General features: G+C 40.4%; 1 protein-coding gene across 4 annotated transcripts in view; it reads left to right on the top strand.

Moving 5' to 3' along the window:
- The first annotated feature begins 17,561 nt into the window (after positions 1-17,561).
- Ptbp2 (polypyrimidine tract binding protein 2) overlaps positions 17,562-24,135 on the top strand; it is a 65,881-nt gene continuing 59,307 nt past the window's right edge. For 2 of the 4 annotated variants that reach the window (XM_028880090.2, XM_028880089.2), the window contains exons 1-2: positions 17,562-17,741; positions 19,430-19,460. In XM_028880090.2, coding sequence (XP_028735923.1) covers positions 17,734-17,741; positions 19,430-19,460 — 39 coding nt within the window. In that variant the 5' untranslated portion in view covers positions 17,562-17,733. The remainder of the gene's footprint in view (positions 17,742-19,429; positions 19,461-24,135) is intronic. The other 2 variants (XM_028880087.2, XM_028880088.2) reach the window with 2 other exon arrangements.

The following is a 24,135-nucleotide window of genomic DNA, read 5'->3' as shown; positions in this document are numbered from 1 at the left end:
CTCACAGATCCATGCATCTGTCCTCACAGGCACATGCTGGCTGTCAGGTCTCAGGTTGGTGGGTCTGGGACATTGACTGCAAAAGGCTCTTCAAGTCTGTCACTATCATAGCTAGTGCTGAACTAACCAGTAATTAGGCTGAATGTGTGCTTAGGATGTCAACAAAGCAGGGCCACCATATTTTTCTTTTTAAAGAAACAGTTCCAAACTATGACTAGTGGGAAAATGTGTTGGGCATAGTTTAGAGTTTATTGGTTATGGGAATCTATCAGAGGTTACAGAGAGAAGCTAGGCTTTTGTGAGCAATTATATCTTCAAGAGCTACCCCTTGTATCTGTGGATGGATGTTATCAGCACATTTGGTAGCACTGGTGATGAAGGAGGAGGTTAGCTGAATAGGTAGAAGTAGTTGCTGTGTGATTCAGGTTTCTGTTATTCTGATAAGTACCCAAAATGAATTAAGTGGAAGGAATGTTTGCTTTGATGCATGATTGCTTGGTTCTGTAGCTGTGGTACAATGGAAAGGCAAAATACAATGTAAGGGAACATGTGGTGATACAAAGATGTTTAACTCATGATGGCTAGAAAGGAAAAGAGAAAGAAAGGACCCCAGTCCTCTGATCCCATGAAGGGGAATGGCATACCCCAAAGCCCAATAGTAGCACCCTGGAGACCAAGCTTCCAAACTGTGGGCCTTCCAGAGATACTCTGGATCCAAATTCCCACAATCACTGAGGAGGAAAAAGAAAAATGCCCTAGTTCATTTGACAAAGATGAAAGGCAGAAAATAGTTCATAATTTCAGCTTGATCAGTTAAGTCTTAAGCAACTTAAACTCTCATAGCTAACAAACAACATATTAATGAACACAAATCCTTAGGGGGATGGTTTAATGGATAGATAATAATTATTCATAAATTAATCATAATTAGTATATCAATTGTATTTAAATTCCCTACTTGTGAAGTACTTGAAGTTGTTAAAAGTACTTAGAAACAGTTTATATTCTGCACTATTCTAAATACCCTGTTTAGAAATAAATTGTACTAACTGTAAGCAATGAATTATGTGGCAAAAATTAAATTTTATGCAAGTTCAGTTCTGCCTTAGAAATTCTAAATTATATAAAATCTGAATGTTGTGGAATTTTAAAGGTGATTTTATTTTAACTTCTTTTTTTTTTTTTGAAGTGGGCATCATGGTTTGAGTGGAAAGGTGTTTATAACTCCTCTCTTCTCGTTGTGATAAAATATCCTGATATTAGGATTTGTTTTGATTCATAGTTCCTAAGGGAATGACCACCATGGATGGGAAGGCACAGGAGCAGGTCGAGAAAGCATGGCGGCAGGAACAGATTGTCACAGGAGCAGGAAGCTGGCTAGCCACACTGTACCCACACTCAAAAAATGAGTCAGAAAGTGGAACCCAGATATCCAGCCTCAAGGCCTGGGGGCAGTGACCCACTTCTTCCCATAAGGCTCCACTTCCTAAAGGCAACAGCACCTTCCCATTCTTACCCTGTCTGGTCTATGGAAATTAAGTCAAGAAAAAAAACCACACCATAAACAGACCATAACCAGCAATCCGATTTAAGTGATTAAAAATCTGTATAAAGACAATCTCAGGCCTGGATGGACTCACTATTAAATTCTAGCAAACTCTTAAGGAAAATCAAACTTTTAAGGAAAAATACCAATACTTCCTCAAACTGTTCTAACAAATAGAAAGGGGTGGAACACTTACAAACTTGTTCTGTGAAGCCAGCAATAGTCAGATAACAAAGCTGATGTGGACACAACAACAAAAAGCTAACAATGCTCCAATTTCCTAGTGAACATAGATGAGAATGTTCTCAAAAAACCTCTTGCAGCTGAAGTTAAAAACACAGATGATCATATGACATGACCTTGTGGGTTTAATCCCACGGATGGAAGTTTGCTTCTGCATACACAAATCAATAAATATGATACATAAAATATATAGGCTGAAGGACAGAAATTATATAATCACTTCAATAGATGCAGAAAAGACATTTGACAGAGCTCAACATTCTGTCATGACAAAATTCCTAAAGAAATAAGTATAAGAAAGAACAAACCTCAACATAATAAAGGCTACATACAACAAACCATATAATAGGCAACATTATATTAAATGCAAGAAAACTGAGAGCATTTCTTTCAAATTTAGAACAATAGTTGGATGCCTACTCTCTTCACTTTTAGTTGGCATAATGCCCAAAGTCTTAGCTGGAACAATAAAACAAGATAAGTGAATAAAAGAAATACAAATAGGGACAGGAAAATATCCCCATTGCAGATGACACAATTCTATACCTGAAAGGTCCTAATAACTCCATTATAAAACTCTAAATTCTTATACTTTTACAAAACCAATGTATAAAAATCAGTAACTTTTCTACATATCAATATTCAACTTGATAAGAAAGTAGAAAAAAATACTCCATTAACAGGAGCCTTTAAAAAAAAAAAACCTTGAAATAAGCCTCATGTAGGAAGTGAAAAAACTCTATAATGAAAATTTTAAGACACTGAAAAAAATAAATTGATGAATATACCAGAAAACAAAAAGACTTCCCATGCCCAGGGACTGGAAAAAATTAATATTGTGGAAATGGCTATGTTACTGAAAGCCAAGTACAGATTAAATGCAATCCCCCCCCCACACACACACATTTCAATTACTTCTTCACAGAATTAGAAAAAAAAAGTCATAAAATTTACATGAAAACACATAGGACTCCAAATATCCAAAACAAGGCTAAGCCAAAAGAGCAATATGAGATTGTCATAATATTTGACTATGCTTCAGAGTTATGATGATGAAGACAGCATACTCTTGGAACCAACACAGTAGACCAATAGAATGAAATAGAGGAAATTAACCAACATAGCTACAGCCATCTATTTTGTGATCAAGGTGTCAAGAACACACATTAGAAACAAGTCAGCCTCTTTGATAAAGTAGTGTCGGGGAAAATGGATATCCACATAGACCTACATTTTTCAATGTGCATTAAAATCAATTCAAAGTGATTTAAAGACATTAATATAAGAATGATAATGTTGAAATTGCTAGAGAAAAAAAACATAGGTTAAAAAAAAAAACCTTTAAGATACAGGAAGAGACAAAAACTTTCTTTCAGTGGTAGAAATAACTCCAAATATCAACAAGCGGTATTACATTAAATCCAGTACTTAGCACAGGAAGCAAATAAGAAAATACCCAAGTAAAGAGTTTTCTATCTTATTGTAATGACAGCACAGACTGACAGAAGCTTCTTGGTGGAGAAAGAATTTATTTCGGCTCACTGTTTCAAAGTCACCATGGCCACAGCCTGAGGAGCTCATCACATCACATCCATGACCAGAAAAGAACGAAGAGTGCATGCATGCTTGTGCTCAGTTCACTTTTTCCTTTTTTCCTTCAGTACAAGTCCCCACCCCGTGGGATGATGCCACAGCTGGCTGGCTGTAACTCCGGTTCTCTGGCGTGAGTCCAGGGGTTAAAGGCTTGCAGTTCCACACTGATTTTAAAAAGTGTCTCTCTTTGATCCATGTGTTATCACAACCACACTACCACTACCAATACCTAAGCCTGAAAAGACAAAAGGGTCAGGGAAAGGGAGGAGGAACAACAGTGAACAAACACCCACCCCTCAGAGTGAGTAGGATGTAATAATTGCTTTAGAAAAAATAAGAATGCATGGCACATTGATGATATCCCCAAATACACAATTGTAGAACTTTGCCTTGGGTACTAACACATGATAAAATGATGACAACGCAGGTGATTCATTTTGAGAGATGCTATGTAACTTATCTTACAACTCATAGTATCTAATTCCAATTCGTGCAGAGAGACCATACTTTTCACCATTTATATAAGTGATGCAAGACTTTAGGAATTCAGGAAATTAAATACAAATAAACAGAGGTGAAAATCAAAATACAATGTCTATGGGTTAAGACTCTTAGGTTGTACTTAACGGAAGTAATTAATTAGCTTAAAAAGAGAGAGAAGAATCCTGAATGAAGAGGATGAGAAAGGAAGGCAGGGGAGGAAAAAGAAAGCATCCCACTCAAGGTACCAGTATCACTGGGCCTTGGCAAATCCCGGAGTGAAGGTGTGGCAATCCAGGCAATCCAGGCAGTAAGTGTCCTCCATCTGTCAAGTCCCCACCACCACCTTCTCATCTCTCTGCCCTGCCTTCATTCTTTTGCTCCTTCTAAAGAAGTGGCTGCCTCTCACCATGAGTTAGAAAATGGCTGTCCACTGCTCCTGTGTTAGGATGCTTACCCTCAGGGCACTGGAGGCTTCCTCTCAGTGAATATGTAGGCTGGAGACTGACTGACAAGCTGCGGGTTCATGATCTAATCCACTATGGCCAAGAGGACTCTGCACACGGGGAGCAAGGGGAGCAAGCGGCACAGCTGAAAGCCCTTCTGTGGGAAGAGGGTTTAGGAACTAGGAAAGCGGCATGGCATAGAGAGGGGTTTTGGTTATGGAGTCCACATCAAAACACTTCATAACACATTCTGGAGTAGAAATCACCAGGTCCAAGGCATTGCCCGGTGCAGGGGTGCCTTCCACCCTCAAGGATGGGTGCACTCAGTCCCTGCTTGCACAGGGTACTAACAGAGAGCTCACTGAAGCGGGAGGGAGTTCATTCCAGTGGGAGGCAGCTTCATTGTTAGAAGTTAGTTGTTATGCTGAGCTGAAATTTGCCTTTCTATAACTTTAATCCACTCTGCTCTGTCGACCAAAATCTACAATATGCCCAGTTCTCCTTTTTATATGACAGCCCTTTATTTGTTTGGAGATAAGTGATGTGTTCTTCTCTGGTTTTCCCCAAGGTAAACATCACCAACTTCTTCAAACCTTCTCTGGATGTCATGGATGGCTCATTCTTCATTATTTTAGTAGGTAGTTGGCTTTCAGTTGTCTAAAAACATATTCTGACTGCAAACGCATAAAGAGTAAAAGAATTACCTTGGCTCCCATCAGATTCAGTGTGCAGAAGATATGTGATCCACCAGTGCCATTATTCCTTCATGTTTCTATAAAGGCTTAGGGAATATCTACTGCTCACCAGGTGTCTTATATTCCAGGTGAGAGAGGCAGAAAGCAATGAATGTTTAAAAAAAATTATATAGTATGCTATAATATTAACATGTGCATTGAGAAATTAATACTACAAGGGGCAGTATATTTGTTGGATGGTTATTAGTTAGCCAATCAGATATTATCGGGTTAAAAGGTCCCTCATTATTACCAGCTAGTAAAACCAGAAATTGAAACGCAGGACTTTGATTACTGGTCAAAGAATAGATTCTGGATAATATCTCTGGCCTTTCTTAGAAACATGGCAAGTTCTAAACTGCCCCCAAAGAACATAAAATTGCTATCTAGCTGGGCGATTTCTGGTAATGAACAATAACAACAGAAACCCATACCATTTGTCCCTTCCCTTAAGAGTTAATCCAAAAGGTATCAATCATCTGGGCAAGAAAACACTTTCAGGAAAGCTCTATGATCTGGAGACTTGAGGAAAATGTTTAAACTCTACCCAAAAAATGTAGGTTGAAGCAATGGTCTCTCGGGCCATTGCCCACTCTCATGCCCCACTTTACTAAAAATAAACTCTGTCTTTTACTTTATGCTCTGAGTCTCATCTGAATTCTTTTGATAGAGACATAAAGAGGACAAGGGAGCTGAACAAAGGCTAGAGTGGGATCCTGATGACATGATCTGGGTATCCCTCTGAGATGGGGTGGGGTGTTGAATAAGGGCTGAGAAATGAAGGCATTATCTGTCAGGGAGGCAAGAAACGTTGAGGGAGAACAGAACAGCTTACACTAAAACCCTAAAAGGAGATGGGATCTTGCATGCCAACCACATTGGGGACTGTGGAGGAGGCTGATGCGCTAGTTAGGAATGAACAAACAAGACAGTTGTGAGGAATGAGGTCAGAGAGAGGACAAGAGAACAGTGCATGCTGGCTTATGAACCTCCGTCAGGATTTGAGCTTCTACTCAGATGAGGTAAGGTTTCCTTTCAGGAGTCTAAGCAGAGAAGTGAGATGGCCCTATGTTCTCAAATGATCTCCTCAGTTCTTAGAAAGAACAGATTGCTAAGTTACAGGACTATTTTCTTTCTTTCTGTAAGCTTTACATCTAGGTAGGTTCTCTTGTGCTCTGTGTGGCCACTAGTATCCATCAGAGATATATACGCCCAGTGAATGCATTTGGATTATCATCAAACATAAATTTCAGCGCTATTGATTTACCTCTGAAGCCATCTCTGCATGAGCGTAGATTGACTTTGGGTCTTACCAGTAACTATCATGATAGCTGGGGAACATTACTTTGATTAGCTTTTCTCAGAGCTGCAAAAGAAGGTCAAATGCACCCAAATTGCATGGCTACTCCACAAGGGAAGGACAGAATAAACATAAATCTGCCAGTCACAATACTTTCCACAGTCAATTTGACACAAATAGTATTTGCTGTCTTAATGCTTGTTCTAATTCAGCACAAACAGTCAGCACAATCGGAATAGAGGGCAATGGGACTATGACATCCTTAGTTGAGTACATTAATTTCATTAACAAGATCTAAGATTGTAATTGCTTTAGGTCAGTGTCTCATGGTTTCTTGATGGGGATTGTTATAAAGGCATGAATCTCCTTAAATGTAGAGCATTCATTTTATTTTTTAATTAAATGTATTGGGGGGAGTGCCTGTGTGTTTGCACATGTGTGAAAGTGCATAGTATAGCACATGTGTGGTTACAGAGGACTTGAAGAAGTCAATTGTCTCCCTCCATCCTTTAGGTACTGGGGATGAAAAGTTTATAGTCTTAACTCACTTCCAATTCACGCTCTTTACTTTGTGCTTGCTGTTGAAGATGTGATCGCTCACCTTCCTGTTTAACTGTCATGCCTCCCACACTATTATGGACATCTCTCTGGAACTGTAAGGCAGAAGAAATTCTCCTTGCAAGTGGCTTTTGGCCATGGTATTTTAGCAGAAGAACAGAAAAGTAATATATTAGGCTTGGTGACAAGCATCTTTTTCTACTTTGCTATCTTGCTATCCTAATTTTTATGTTGCTTTGTCTTTACATGTATTTATTTATTTGGGGGCTATGTCACAGAACACATGAAGAAGTCAGAGGACCATTTGTAGGAATCTGTTCTCGTATTCCATGGTGTGTGTCTGGGGACTTGAACACAAGTAACTGGGGTTTTGTTTTTAATCTGAATAAAAGATTTTGTGCTTATGTTTGTGGTGTAGTCCTTTCAATATTTTGAGTGCTGATTCTACTTTTGTAGTATAAGTCACCTATCACTTGAAAATCTGGTAAACATTATTTATTGGAAATATTCAATAAGAACAAAATTACATTCCCTTTTTTGAAAAATGTTTATTCCTATGGTTAAAAATAGGCATGGGGTGAGAAAAACATGGATTGGAGGAACAGTGTTCCAACAGAGACATCTATTATGAAACAATTAAGGACAACCACACTGGGATTATTTTCAACTCTCATTTCTCATTTCATCCTCTCTATCATTAAGGAGTCAAACTACTTTGAAAGCTAGAAATAGTAAGAGATTTAGAAGAGGCTGACTATTTCCATTTGCAATGTTCCTTTTTAGTAATATTTTTTATTTAGTCTATGAAAATTTCATACATGTATTCAATATAGTTTGATTCTATCCATCCAACACAACCTCCATCCAACTCCCACTGAAGTGCCACCTTGTATCACTCCCAATTTCATGTCTTCCCTTTTTTGTTGTTGTTATTAACAACCTTCTAAATTCAATGAGTTATGTCTATATGAGCATGAATGTAGGGACATCCAATGGGGCGCTGGCAACCTACAGGTGCCATGTCCCTAAAGGAAAGTAACTCTTACTCCTTCAGTAGCCATCAACTTTCAATTGTTCCTCATTTCAAGGGTGGGATCTTAAGGGTCCTTCTGAAGGTCCTCTCCAAGCCACGCTAGAGTTCTGACTGCCTTGACCTAATATAGGTCTTTGTGTTTAATAACAGCTGCTGTGAGTTGGTATGCATAACAGCCTTGGTCACATCCAGAAATCTGGATTTCACAGCTCTCCTCCTTGTTTGTCAGCTCTCACATTCTTTCTATCCTGTCTTTTGTGATGTTCCCTGAGCCTTGGATTATGGAAGGTTGATATGGATGATTTAGCCATAGCTAAGTACCTCAGTAACATATCTTGGCATTTTGACCAGTTATGAGCCCCTGCATTAACTGCTACTCACTGCAAAAGGAAGCTTCTCTGAGCCAAGCTGAGAGCAACACAAATCTATGGGTAAAAAAACGTAAATATTCAAAAGCAGTTCGAGAGCATGACTAGTCAGCAAAACAATAGCAAGTCTCCCATTAGGGCCTATGATATTTCCAGGCATGTTTGACCATGTTTACAGTCCTGGGCATGACATCCCTCTTGTAGAACAAGCCTGAAAGCTGGTTAGAAAGTAGTTGGTTACCACCACAGCATTCACGCCACTGTTGCGCCAGCAGGACCATCTTGTCATGCAGGTCAGTGCTGTTGCATGCCGAGTCCAGTGCTGGATGAAACCACTGATGTCTTCTTCCTCCAGAAGCCAGAATCACCCAACATGACACAGGCCATTGCCATTGCTCTTGATTACCCACCATAACAAGAAGATAAAACCCTACTGCTGAAGACACCCCTTACTTTGGATGCAGGACATAAAGAAAGCAAGCTCAACTGACCACGAAACACTGCCTGCTGGCTAGCTTACATAGCGATGAAAGCTGGTTCCTTTCTTTGTAAAGTTATAAAAAGAATTTAATGTGTAAGCCTTACTCTTTTCTGGTATGAGCTAAAATCTGTATATTCACAAATGACCATGTATGTGGGTGTTTACACAAAGCCACATATATTATGACATAGATTTCAGGCTTCATTTTATGGTTTATAGTATTCCAAAGTGAGGTGATGTTGTTTTCTCTGTATTTCACTCACCCACCTCTCTTTCACTTTTCTATGTGTTTTTTATTTTCTGTCTCACCCCTAGTTTGAGTCTTTATGTGTTATCATTCTGAAAAACACTGATCCAATCAAAGGTATTGTGTGCTCTTCCAGGAATAATCTTTATCATGTGCACAATATAGGACGGACCGTCATCTCTGCTAAACTTCCCTTCAGTAAACATGCAGACAAGCGGTCACTGCTGCTGAATACAAACACAGCAACACCGCACTAAAACCATACTTTGCTCCCTATGACCTACTCCCCCCCCCTTTTTTCAACATAAAACTTAGTTTCTATCAAAGTAAAACATTCACATAGCTTTGAAATCAAGTAGTTCTGGATGATCTGTCAGGAAAGAAACTGAACCCAAACTACACCCTTCCTCCTCCCCAAGTTCCACCCAGATAGAAGTGACGACTTTCAGGTTTTTCACATCTCCCTGACCTAGTGACCTCCTAGTCCTCACCTCTGGGTTACAAGCTCATCTGCCATTTTCTCAACTATGGATTGTATACAAACTATCTGTTGACTTCCTGTATTGGAAGATGCAAAATTTTAACCCTAACACACTGGAGTACACACTTGTACACACACACACACACACACACACACTTGTACACACACACACACACACACACTTGTACACACACACACACACACACACACACACGCACACACGCATTCTCTACTGTTCTCTGTAAAATTGTTTCACAGTCTTAATTTTGAATATACTATGATGATATTTCATTACATTTTAGAAATATTATTGTTTTTAATCTTGTGTGGGGAGAAAGATGTCATCTGGTAGAGGCACTTGCCACTGAACCTGATGATCTGAGTTGATCCCCAGAACCCATATGATGAAAGTAGAGAACTGACCCTTGCAAGTTGCCCTCTGGCTTTCATGGACATGCCGCGGGCACATTGTTCCCATACTTAGACACATGCAACACAGGATAAATAAATACATGTTGAACTTTTAAGAATTCCATGTATTCCTTATTCTTTTCCTATGCCAAGAACCATACATCTCTGTTTAGTGGATCTATATATTTAATGCCTGTGTGTTCCACGTTTTTCCTGGAGACTCTTTCCTACAGTGTTTGCTCTCTAGTTCCACAAGAACATAGGGGCTGGGTTATAGGTAGGGCCTGGGGCTTCTCTCACCCACATCCAATGTCCTCTTGGATCACATATGGGACATCAGGTTTTCTGGAAGTTTCATCTCCTTCTTTCCTGAGTATTGAAAGACACGTCACAACAAAAGAGTTAACTGTGTATAGAAGAGCTTTGGTTGTTAGTTTTGTTTTAACTTTAAGGCACATAGAAGGATTTTTTGAAAGGATTTTATTTTTATTTATGTGTATGTGTGTGCATATGTGCAGATGAGTGCCAGTGCCCTCAGAGGCCAGAGATGTCAGATGCCCAAAAGCTGGAGTTACAGGCATTTACAAGCCTTTGGACATGGTGCTGGGAACCCGACTCAGGTGCTCCAAAGGAGTGGAACAGCCTGGGCTTATAACTGCGGTGCCATCTCTTCAGCCCTGATGCAATTCTGTTCTGTCTTTATGTGTCAACGATAGCATGGAAGAGACTCTTTCTCCTCAGGATTTAGTTTCGTGCTTGTCTGTTTTGAGGGCTTGAGAAAAAGCAACCTAGTACAGTATTCCCAGGATTTTGTTAGGGGAAGCTGAGGAGATTTGTTCTCATTTTTGTGTAAACTTTTAGTATCCTAGTCAAATGCTTTGCTCATTTTTCTGTTTGATTGTTGGCTTTTACTTGTTTACTTTTAGACTGCATTTTTATTTCTTTCCTATGTGTGTGTGGTATGTATGTATGTATGTATGTATGTATGTATGTATGTATGTATGTGGATACAAATGCCATGGCCATCTGACAGCTTGGAGGAGTTGGTGCTCTCCTTCCTCAGTATGGGTCTGCTAGACTTGATGGCAAACACCTTTACCTGTTGAGCTATCTCTTGTTAGCTTTTGACAATTACTTAATTACAACAACAACTGCTAATCTTCCCCCAAGGTCTCAAGTCCCATGTAGGGCAATTTAGTAGCATCTTTCACAATTAAGAATAAAACAAAACAAAACATTACCTTTTTTTTTTTTTATGGTAGTCACCTAGCAGATGTATTCAGGTATTAAAAGTGACGTAGAAACAAAGTAATTAATTGCAGAATTTCTCACAAAAAATAATATAGAGGCCACCTGTAACACAAATTTTAAAAGGACTTATTAATAGAAAAACTTGGAGCCAGATATTGGGGTGAAAGCTGAAAGATCAGAGAAGCAGAACAAGCCATAGCCAACCTCACCTCACCAACTCCTCAGCTGACCCTGTTTCCTCAAACTGCTGCTAAAAAGTTTCTAGTTCCTGGTCCTCATGCCGTATCTACCTTTCTGCTTCCTGCCATGACTTCCTGAGATTAAAGCCACAAAAGTGTCCTTCCCAAGCAAAGACATGAGATCTCAAATCCTGGGATTAAAGGCGTGTGCCACCACTGCCTTGGCTCTGTTTCCAGTGTGGCCTTGAACTCACAGAGATCCAAATGGATCTCTCCACCACTGTCCTCTGATCCCCAGATACATTTTATTTGTTAGAGGACAAATAAAATATCACCACAGCCACCTAAGGACTCATCAATATGACTAGGTAAGTATGATTTACTTGGTGGAATACATAGCCATGTAGAAAGAACAAGATATTCCTAAACTCCATAATATATTTTTATCTCTTATATCTCAAGTACACATATTTTCAATTTATAAAATAGTACCTGGTATATAATGATTACCACCTTTGAGTAAAAGAACAATTATCATCCTAGTTTAGGTTCCAGTAGCTGTGATAAAATACCCGAGAGAAGCAACCTGAAGGGAGGAAGGTCTTATTCCTCTTACAATTCCAGGTGACAGTCTCAGTAACTATTCTATTGCTGTAAAGAGGCACCATGAGCGACTTATAAAAGGAAGCGTGTAATTGTTGGCTTGTTTACAGTGTCAGTAGGGTGAGTCCATGGCCATCATGGTGGGGAATGTGGAAGCAGGCAGGCAGGCAAGCAGAGCACTGGAGCAGTAGCTGAGGGCTTACATCTGATCCACAAACAGGAGGCAGAGAGTAAGACATGGCCTCAAACCCACCTCCAGTGACACACCTCTTTCCACAAGTCCACACTCCCTAATAGTCCTAATCCTTCCCAATAGTTCTACCAATCAGGGATCAAGTATTCAAGTATATGAGCCTAGAGGGTGGGGGAAATCCTCATTCAAACCACTGCACAGTCCATCATTGGTGGGAAGTCAAGGGAACAGGAATTGCATCCACAATCAGAGCAGAGAGCCAGTGAAAGCATCTATGTTCACTACTCAGCTCACTCTCTCTACTTTTATACTGTCTAGGACCCAACCTTAGGTAATGCTTCCAGCCACAGCAGGGACTGCATCTTCCCACTCAGTTAATGTGATGGAGTCAATCTCCCACAGACACGCCCACCGGTCAACCTGATGTACACACTTCCTCCTGAGACTCTCTTCCCAGGTGATTTTAGACTGTGTCAAGTTGATGGTTAAATCAACCATGATAATGTCAATACAAGTGTTAGAACATATCTGAGAAACATATGAGATAAAGTGGCAAGATGGATGGCTAAGGAATATGAAACTAATCAGGGGGAGCAGGGTCCTAAAATATATGCTCTTTTTTCTTGTAATAGATTTATTGGTACATAGTTCACATGCTCTGAAAGTCATGAGCATCAAGTTTCAATGAGTTTGAGTATTTTTAGGAAATTATACAACCCTTGCCACATGGTAGTTTGGGATCATTTCCCTCATCTTAAAAAGAAACTTTATGCCTATTTACATCTATTTTCCATCCCCATTCACTGTGCTAAGTAACCTAGTATCTGCCTTCTGTTTCTAATTGCTTTCCTTTTCCAGGGAATTTGCATACATTTTTATAGCTTTTGAATTTCCTTTTCTCTGCCTTGAATTTATATTACCTATTTAAAAATATTATCTAATTGGCATTATTATTCTTTTTCTTGTGAAAAAGTTAAATGATACTCTTCTGTACTCTAAGCAGACCATGGTGAGGCTAAAAATAAATTCTTCATGTTGTGAACATGGTCCCATTTCCTATTTTTACTGCATCAATATTAGACCTCATTATGGCTTAGCCTATGCTGAAATTTAGATTTAATCATTGTTCACATAAGTGAAAATCTCTGCAAAAGGTCAAAACATTTACCATTCATATGAGAAAGAACAATCATTATACTGAAAGAAGATATGGGTATGAAAATAATACTGTCCAGATACTTCATTTTTTATCGCTTTATTCTGTTAGGAGTCCATAAAATGGACAGAACCTTGTCAGAGATTACAAACGCTGGCCGGCCTCTACTGTTAAGATTAATAATCCGGGCCATGGTTAGCCCCCAAAAATCATACAGATTGAGATTTGGGTGGGACTTTGCAAGTTTACTGGTGACATTTCCCTTGGTCTATCCATCTGCACATGTGTCAATTTAACTTCATTAGCGATATGTTTAACCTTTGTGAAGAATCTCTATACAGATATATCTATATGGACATAGGTTGCTGCAAAAATTCTGAAAGCCAAACATGTGGCCTGTTCCTTCTCCAGAGAATAGACCAGTGTCAATAACAAGAACAACAAAAACGACCTTCAGGGTGACAGGTGCACCCTTTCTGAAGCATTTACTGCAGCCAGTCAAATCATTTGGACCTCACAACTATCTGGGATGATGGCATTCCTTTTAATCTAGTTTTCACAAAAAGAACACTTCATCCTTGGGTTATAATGAATATGTGTAATATCACATAGCTAATAAATGGAACATCTCAAATTTGAAGCCAGGCTTTCATGGGTATGTTGTAGATGTAACCAACCATCTTATTAAATAAGAAACACAGAACAATGTAAAAGAGAAAGCCAAGAGGTCAGAGCTCAGAGCTAAAATCTCACCCTTCCTCCTGTGGTGGTCCTAGCTCTCCGAAAAAGAGCTACTTCCTGTGTGTATGTCTTTTCATAGTCTTTTTGCTCTGCCTTCTCATTGGTTGTAAACCCAAACACGTGACTGCCTCATCACTGTCTGTATGTACAGACCCCCAGGTCTTAAAGGCATGTGTCTCCAATGCTGGCTGTATCCCTGAACACACAGAGATCTACCTAGCTCTTCTACCAAGTGTTGGGTTTAAGGGCGTGTGCCACCACCACCACACTCTTGCTATGGCTCTAATAGCTCTGACCCCGGGGCAACTTTATTTATTAACATACAATCAAAATCACATTTCAGTACAATTAGAATATCACCACAGTGTGTATTTGTGGAATATATAGCACATGGTGAATATAGTCTTATCCCACCACCAGAAGCCTACAATTGCAGATGACCCCAAACTCTGTATCTGTTTGTTCTTTCTGTACATCCATCTTCTTTATACAACTTATGTAAGTCAATCTCACACTGCTAGTATGTCAGACACAGCTAAAGATTAACAATAACTAACAAACACAGAGTAAATTGAAGAACATACTAGTGAAAGTCATGTAAATGTGTTTGTGTGTGTGTGTGTGTGTGTGTGTGTGTGTGTGTGTCTTAAAATATCCCACTGTGTTTTCACCTCCAAGGGAGCATTTTATGCATTGCTAGAATGACTGGCCTTGCATTTTAGGACCACTGTTGAGTGAAATAAGAAACTCTTGCATACACAAACCCTGAGCTACTATGACAGTTAAGCTGATGAGAGATACCTGTCCAGTGAATAAATTAACGGGAAGATAGTATATGCAGCCTTGATACACTGCACATGGAGATGACACATGTCCTGCCTGGACAAAGAGGGATGGAGAAGATTTCGTGGTGCCTTATTCAGAATGGTGCATAATTTAAAACTTAAAAATTGTTTACTTCTAGAATTTACACCTAGTATTTCCCAGCCAGTGTTTACCACTGAACAAATGGCTGGAACTGAAACCTCAGGCAGATGTCTAAGGGAGCCTACAGCTGTGGTGATGCATTAGTACCACTCAAAACTTAAAATATATTTTACACTCATTTCTTTTCTTCTTCCTGTTTTTTTTCTGGGGGTCAGAGAGGGATTTTGAGACAGGGTTCCTCTGTGTAACTGTCCTAGCTGTCCTGGAACTCGCTTTGTAGACCAGGCTGGCCTCAGACTTACTGAGATCCCCCTGCCTCTGCCTTCCAAGTGCTGGGATCAAAGGCATGCACCATCATGGCTCGGCTACTCTTATTTCCTTACTACATTTTAAAATCTAGTACTTGCTATATTATAACATAAATCTTAAAAGGTCTTATTAATTAAAAAAAAAAACCAAAAAACCCTGGAACCAGATATTGGGGTGAAAGCTGAAAGATCAGAGAAGCAGAACAAGTCACAGCCAACCTCAACTCAACAGCTCCTCAGCAGATCCTGTTTCCAGGAATCCTCAGGGTGAAAGCCTCTGAGTCCTCACCCCTGAGGGTCTCGGTTGCACTGCTGCTTAGTTCCTGTCTCCTCACGCCTTATATACTGTTCTCCACCCAGCTATGTCACTTCCTAGGATTAAAGGTGTGTGTGCTTTCCGAGCAAAAGCATGAGATCTCAAGTGCTGAGATTAAAGGTGTGTGCCACCACTGCCTTACTCTGTTCCCAGTGTAGCCTTGAACTCACAGAGATCCAGATGGATCTCTGCCTCCCAAGTGATAGGATTAAGGTTGTGTACCACCAGTGTCTGGCCTCTATGTCTAATCTAGTGTCTGTCTTTGTCCTCTGATTCCCATATAAGTTTATTAGGGTACACAATGGTCAACTACCTCAAATATTTTCTACAAAGTACTGACTTAAATAAACCAACATATTGATTATGTTGTATGTTTGTTCTCCTATACTTTATTAGGAAGAAAAATAAAGAATATATTTTAATGAATACTTGACACTTGACAGAAGAAATTCTGTCCCTCATGACACAGTTTGTCTTCCCCAAGATAAAGCAAGAACCAATAAATCGATATTGATTGAGCCAATGTGAGATATATAGAGAATGAACACCGTATTCCTCCCTCCCCTTGGGAGCATACACATTTAATTGTTGAGTGAAACCACATGAACGAAACCACAACACATGAAAAACTATTATTAATGGAAATTATAATGGGTCCTTCATGTATCATAAGTCAATAGTGTAGACAAAAGGGAGGCATTAAAGGAAGTTATATTTTTAAAAAGAATTGACAGTCCCTGAGGCAAATCAAGAATATTTAACCGTGTAGTGGCTTTGAAAAGTTCTTAGAGCAACTGTGTGTGTGTGTGTGTGTGTGTGTGTGTGTGTGTGTGTGTGTGTGTGTGTTTGCTTTTGAAATAGGGTCTCACTAAGTTGCACAAAGGCTGATCTCATCCTCTGAAGTAGACCGGGCCAGGTTCTGATTTACCATTTTAAAAAATATCCACAACCTACCATTTAGTGAAGTGAAATTCCAGCTGGTATGGGCAAGAGGTTTTCCCGAAGGAGACTTGGCAGATCTGGAAGGGGTATTGAGAACAACTGGAGAAACACAGTTGGTGAAGGTTGAAAAGTAGGTAGTGAAGCCTAAAAGAAAGAGGGTGTTGGCATTAGCATCATCCAGTGAGCATTTTCCAGAACCCAAACTTTGTTGATGCTATGCTGCAAATACCTTAAAGGAAAACGGAAAACCTGTAATATGCTATTAAATTTAAGACCTTGAGTCCTACAGAAAAAAAGAGCGGCTTTGTTTAGACCATTTTAACATTTTCAGCCTCTCTGACCAAGGCTAACTCAGTTGTCTTCGCTGCCATTCTCACCTTTCCATATCCCCAAATGTTGGAATGTACAAGCACTGGACACCCTGCTCGGCGTGTGACCATTCCCATTTAGGGAACTGGGATTATATTTTTTGTTTTGTCTTATTTACTGCTTTTTAACAGATGCACAGTAATTACTACCCTAAAAGAGGATCACGTTTTCTTCCACTTGGCCGGATTGATTCCGGGTTCTGAAGCAAACGCCAATCTGATGATCTCCTTGTTTTAGAAGTAATTATTATTACTAAAACAGTGGGTCTTTATTCAGTAGGGTAACAGTCTGTAAACACGGTATAGGATGCAGCTATTAAATATTTTTCCCTAGGGCTGAGTAGGTGGAGGGTCACCAGGCTGGGGCCGGGATTGGCCTGTGTGGGTGGAAGTAAGCCAGCTTGGGGTTGGAGGGAAAAGTGGAGGCTGCCTGGGAGCAATCCTGCCATCCGGGCCAGCCTAAGGCACACCGGGGGGAGCAGGCTGGAGGCTGTCCCACTCACACCGCCCACAGAAGGGAACCCAGGCAGCCCAGCCAGCCACTGCAGCAGGCACGTCGCAGAGGGCGGGAGCAGGCGCGCGGGCAGGCGGAGGCAGCCAACGGCGGAGGCGCCCACTCCCCCACCCCGGTCCCTGTGCCCCGCCGCTCGGCTCCCGCCGCCGCCGGGCGCCCGAGCGCTCGGCTCTTTCCGCCGCCGCGCGCTGCCCCGTGCGCTCCGGCACCTTCGGCAATTTCCGTCGTGCCCTGGCCGCCATTTTCTCGCCGCTTGTGTGGCTCGCTGGCTGCGTGGCTCGGTTCTTGGGAGCGAAGCTTTGTCCGGTTCGGCAATGGACGGGTAAGGTCCCGGCGCCCGTGAGGGGATGGGGAAGGGAGAGAGGAGTGTGGCCGGGCTGCGGCCGGCCGGGGTCGGGGTCGGGCCGGGGAGCGGGGCTCGGGCGGCCCCTCCCAGGCCGCGCCGCCGTTACCCAACCCCCGCCCCATCCACACACACACACACACACCCCTCCCCGGGCTTCCCTCCGCGGCTCCGGCGACTTAGCGCGAACCGCAGCCGGGGCCGGGAGGCCTCGGGGAGGCCTCGGGGCTGCTGTGGGCACTCGGTGGGGGCCGGGCGGCGGGGGATGGGGCGGGAAGCCCGGGGCGGCCCTGCCCCCTCGGGAGCCATGTCGACGCCGCGGGGGGACCCGAACCCTGGGGTGGCGGCGGCGGCGGCCGCCGCGCGGGCGCGAGCCGGGGAACGCCAAGGAGGCCTGTGCCGAGCCCCGAAGCCCCAGGCCCCGCCATCCCCGGCCTCGCCCGAACCACCGCGGCGGGAGAGCCGAGTGGGAGCCGCGGGGAAGGGGAGGGCGCGCGGCGGCGGGCGGGCGGGCGGGAGGGAGGGAGGGAGGAGGGCACATGTCACACTCCTTTGTTTTCATCCAAGTCTGGGAGCGGGGGCGGGAGGCCATCGAAATGCCTTTACAACAAAAAATTTCAAGGCTTGGCCCAAAGGGCCCAGAAATTAAACCGTAAACACAACAGAACCCCAGGAAGTGTTGGATGGAGGTAGCATCAATCACATGGGCAAGGGCCACCAAGCCATGGCAGAGAAAAGAAAAGAAATTCCACACAGGGTTTTCTTTCTTTCTTTCTTTTTTTTCCTCAAGTCGCTTTGGTTAGTTTCTGGGGGAAATAAAAACTAAAAACAAACAGAAATCCGAGCAAACATGGAACAGAGTCGTGATGCGTCTTTGAAAGCTTGGGCGTGAGATAGAGGATGCAGAATGAGATGGGAGCTGTGTGAGAAGATGAGGACCAATGTCGCACCCGTGTTAACTCCACATCTCAAAGGACTCAGTTCAACTCATTGTGAAGAGAAGGGGGCACAGTTCTGGATAAAAACATGACACTACTCACAGCTCATTTAGGGCAAGGGGGATTAAAAGAAACTCGGGTAACATGAACATTTATTAAAGTGAGTATCAGTGTTTGAGGGATCTAAAGTAAAATCCGAGTTTATTAAGTTGATTATCAATCTAGTTATCTGATGTTTTTAGAGATAATAAAAAGTAACAGATCTTAGAAATGATGCCACAGATTACCTTAATGGGATACCATTTTCCACATGAAATGTAGATTTGGACATGTTCTGAATTCCCTCCAGACAATTGATGACAAAACCTGAGCAGAAACCCGTGTTTTCCAATTCCCAGATTCTATCTAGATTACCAAAGAACCGGAGTTACGTTGCTCATGTCAGTAGACAAGCACTGTAGGAATGGCATGTAGTGTTCTGGATTTTCATCTTGCTGTTAAAGGTTCTTAAAAATTACCATAAACTGACTAAAACATCTCATGTTTCAAGCTGTTTCTAAAAAATCCAGGTAGATAATAGCTTTAAAAAGTATCACTGAGCATCTCTCTACTTGTTTTCTGACTGTATTGCAGTGTCTGGAGAATTTATGAAAGATCTTGAAAGTTTAAAAGTTATGCAATGATCATTTGAAGAGTCAGAGGTTGACACTGTTATTTTTTCCTTTACAGAATTGTCACTGAGGTTGCTGTTGGTGTGAAGGTAGGAGATTGTGTTTGAAAGTAAAGTGGAAACTAGTATTGTTGAACATACTACCATTATAAAGTTAAAATTTCAGTTAACCTTGACAACAAAACCCAGTTATAAGATATTTCCTTTAATTTGTAAAGTCAGAGTCTATAAACAACTATACCATTGGATAGTTAGTATAAATGGCTGTAGGCTTTGATAATAAGTGTTTTTTTTTTTTTTTTTTTTTTTTTTTTTTTTTTTTTTTTTTTTTACTCTTGAAGTAGTGTTCACTTTGTTAGTTCAAGATAGTTTGACTCTGATTAAAGTGAAATGTGCATGTTAGGAATGAATCACATTGGGAGTTAGTTTCCCTGACACCAAAGAAGAGCAAAGTTGTTCAAGTCCTTTCAGCTTGAGTCCCTAAAGAGCTGTCTTGTCTGTAATAGGTTTTTACTTACTTCTTGGGTAGGAAAACTGTTCAACCTTTACAATTGCCTCCATGGTTACCATCTGGCGCTTCCTGGAAGACATAGACCTTGTTGGTGTATTACAGATTCTTTTTTGTAATTCTGTCTGCCCTGTTAGGGCATATTCCCTGTCTTTTAGCATATGCCCAAGCCTGGAATAAGAAGATTGCTTGTGCCCTCAGCCGTAATTATAAGCATAAATATAAAACCCCTCAAATATCAGTACCCTTAGGAGAATTGCTAGGATTCCTGGTTTAATGAGGTTGACCCTCAGTATTTTTCTTGGATCTTAAAAAATTGTGTTTTTGATGGCTTATTTGTCACATTAGATTAGGAGATGTTATTGTGTTTTCTGTTTGATAATGAACTAGATGTTCGTACTTTAATACTTAGGTTATTTCTTGAGTTCATGTTGTATAGAACATTTAGTTTTATTTTCAGTCATAGCCCAAGTTGAGATAGTTAAAAGCTTTGCAGTCGGGAATAGCTCAAAAGTACAAAATGTGTTGATGTTGTAGTTATTATCCAAATAGATTTCTTCTGTGAATTTTGTAAAAGAATAAATGATAGAAGGTAATTTGTAAAAATGGCTTTCTAAGACTCTGGTCTTTTACTAGCAGGTAAGTTTACATACAAAACCTCATGAGCAGTCATGAGAAAAGGGAAGAGGATTAGACTAGACTGCCTGGATAGGATATGTTGGCTTTACCAGTTTTCAGTATTGTAGTTCAAGGAGAAACTGTTAGAAAATTGTATAGGAATACTACCCATTTAAAAAAGTTGTTTAATATAAAAGTTTGCAAAGTTAAAATTAATTTTATATCCTTTTCTAGAACATTGGTTAAATATGTTTGTTGGTATCAAAATTATGTACAAGCACTTAAACTTTCTTAAAAAGTAAAAAATAATTTTAAGGAAAGTCATACATGTGCATGTTTAAAATGATTGAAAATGTAGCATGCACTTCTTTTTGATTAGGTGTAGATAGATAAATTGTTTTTAAAATTCTTTCACATTTAAAAAAATTATTGACTTGCCGGGCAGTGGTGGCGCATGCCTTTAATCCCAGCACTCGGGAGGCAGAGGCAGGCGGATCTCTGTGAGTTCGAGGCCAGCCTGGTCTACCAAGTGAGTCCCAGGAAAGGCGCAAAGCTACACAAAGAAACCCTGTCTCGAAAAAACAAAAAAACAAAAACAAAAAAACAACAAAAAAAAAAATTATTGACTTGTGTATTACATATTGCATGATTGTCTTATTTTTTGTACAAATATATTGTGTTATGACCCATATCTTGACCTTTTAAAATTTTTTATTTCAGTATATGACATAATTGGCTGTATTTATAAAGTATGCAATGTTTTCTATATACATACTTTGATGCCAGCACTACAATCGAGGTAGAAGCTTTTGTTACTCCTAGAAATGCTATCCTGCCCCTTTGTAGTCCCACCCCTACTCTTTCCCCCAGAAGCCAGTGATCTGCTGGCATTATAGATTTGCTTGCATTTTTAGAAGTTTAAACAAATGGAATCAGAAGGCGAGGTCTTTTAGCCTGTTACACTCAATAGAAATTTTTAAGTTATTTACATGTGTGTTGTGATCCCTTCCCTACCCCTTGCTTAGAATCATTATATTATCTGGTAATTAAGAACTTGTAGTGGGCATTTGTGTTGGGGGTATAGTATAAGGTTGCTGTGAACATTTCTGCACGTTTTTGTGTAGACATATGCTTTTATTTCTCTTGGGGCCTATTGTTAAGAATGGCTGAATCATATGTTTGGCATATGCTTAACTAATTGAGAAACTGCAGTCTCTTTTCCACAGTGGTTGTACCATCTTGCCATCAGCAGGCTATGAAAATTTCAGTTCCTCCAGAGACTTCTCAGTGTTTTTTAGTGTTTAGTGGGTGTGAAGTGATAATTTAATTGTGGTTTTAATTTGTACTTCTGTGTGGTATCTATTATGATCATTTTCAGTGTGCCTTTTGCCAGCTGTTAGTGATTTCTTCCTCTTCCTCCTCCTCTTAGTTTTTGAGGCAAGGTTTCACTGTAAATTAGGCTGGTTTCTCAACTGGGCTAGAGATCTGCCTGATTCTGCTTTCTTGCTTCTTTCCTGAGTGCTGGGATTAAAGGCTTGCACCACCATGTCGGATGTCTTATAGACAGGGTTCTAGTCTAGAGGAATAGAAGTGATAGAATGAATCAGTTTCTCTTGGTCTTTCTCTCTTTCTTGTGTGTGTGAAATCCAGTTGCCTTGGTTCGTCAGACTTTGTTCTTTTTCAAATTTGAGTCATGGATTGAATGTGTGAAACAATCTGAGGAAAATTGACAGTTTAATTGTGAATTTTCCTATCAATGACAAAATACATTTATCTCTTCATTCACATAGGCCTTTATATTTTTGTTGTTCTTTGAGATTGTTCTTTAAGATTTCACTGTAAAAGTTTTATACATTATTATTAATTTGGGAGGGGTTAGATTCATCCTTAAGTATTCACAGCTTGTTATAAATCATTGGTTCTCAAACTGTGGGCCATGACCATCCCTTAAGACTATTGGAAAACACAGATACTTACATTATGATTCATAACAGCAAAATTACAGTTATGAAGTAGCAGTAAAAATAGTTTCAAAAATTTAATTCAATTTGTAAATTTGATAAGTTTGTTTTAGATTTTATTAGAATTTTTACATTTACCATTGATGTCTAGTTGTACTTAGATAGTTTTCTCTCTTGGCTGTTTGGGTGCCATTTTTTTCTTTTCTTGCCCACGACTGCTAGTTAGTAAGTATTAGGTTGAATCGAAGTGGTAAGAGTTGTCAATTTTACCATGTTCTTCCCATCAGGGTGAATATTATTTCTCCCTTAATTATGAATTGTAAGTTGTACAGAACACACAGTGGAAGGAATGTCATTACAGTGTGAAGCTCTGTAGGCCTTTGGTTTGTTTTCTCTGGGAAAGTTTTAAGCTACATACTGAGTTTGTTTAATAGAGCAGGGCTATTCAGGTTACCCATTTCTTCTTGGGTTACTTTCATAATTTGATTTTCTGTAGAACTGGTGAATTTATTTGGATGGAGTTGTTCATGGTACTCTATTACACTTTATATTGTTTTCTTTCGTTTTGAGGTAGGGTCTCATTGTTATTTTGGTTGGCCTAAAACTCTATGTAGACCAGGCCTGTCTTAAGGTCACAGATGTGCCAGCTTCATGAGACTGGGATTCAAGTTGTGTGACTCTATCTACTATAGTTTAAAACAGTGGTTCTCAACCTATGGGTTGCAACCTTTGGGGGATCTTCACAGAGGTCACCTAAGACCATTGGAAAACACAGATATTTACATTGTGATTCATAACTAGCAAAATTACAGTTATGAAGTAGCAATGAAATAATTTTATGGTTGGGGTCACCACAACGTGAGGAACTGTATTAAAGGGTTGCAGCCTTAGGAAGGTTGAGAACCACTGGTTTAGAACCTTAATCACTTGAGCTTTCTGCTTTCTAATACTGGTTATTCATGTTTTACCTTGTTTTGATTGTTGATTGATTTTATTAATGTTCTCACAGTAGTCACCTTCATGAAGTTTTCTGTCAAGTTTTTGTCCTTCTCATCCATTTCTTTTTCTCCCTTCTGCCTTTGTCTCATGTTAACTTCTGCTTTTCCTTCTCTTTTCTTTTTGAAACAGAATCTCACTGTAGCCCTGACTGTCTCAGAATTCACTGTGTAGACCAGGCAGGCTGGACTAGAACTCAAAGTTGTGTCCTCCCTTTTGTTCATCAAGTGCTATGAATAAAGGCATGTGCTTTTTATACCTCATGGTGTTATTGCTTCTCCATTGCTGGAATAAACACATGACTGAAAAAGCATCTTGGAAAAGGAAGGGTTTATTAGGCTTACAAGCTACAGTCTTTGTCATTGAGGGAAGCCAGGGTAGGAGCTCAAGACGAACTGAAGCAGAGACCATGCAAGAGTACTGCTTATTATTGTCTGGTTTCCCATGGCTTGCTCTGTCAGCTTTCTGATACATCCTGGGACCACCTTCTTAGATGTGGGCTGAGCCCTTCCATGTCAGTCATCAAAGAAAAAGCCCCATAGATTTGCTCATAGGCCAGTCTGATGGAGGCAAATTCCTCAGTTGAAGTTCCCTCTTCCTGGTTGTCTCTGTGTCAAATAGACACATAATGAACCTTTTCTAAGGCAGGGTTTTGCTACTATATATCTCTCTTAGTGGTGCT

The sequence above is a fragment of the Peromyscus leucopus genome, chromosome 6 (genome assembly GCF_004664715.2).
Source record: "Peromyscus leucopus breed LL Stock chromosome 6, UCI_PerLeu_2.1, whole genome shotgun sequence".
In the NCBI taxonomy this organism is placed as follows: domain Eukaryota; kingdom Metazoa; phylum Chordata; class Mammalia; order Rodentia; family Cricetidae; genus Peromyscus; species Peromyscus leucopus.
This window is presented reverse-complemented; position numbering and strand designations above follow the sequence as displayed.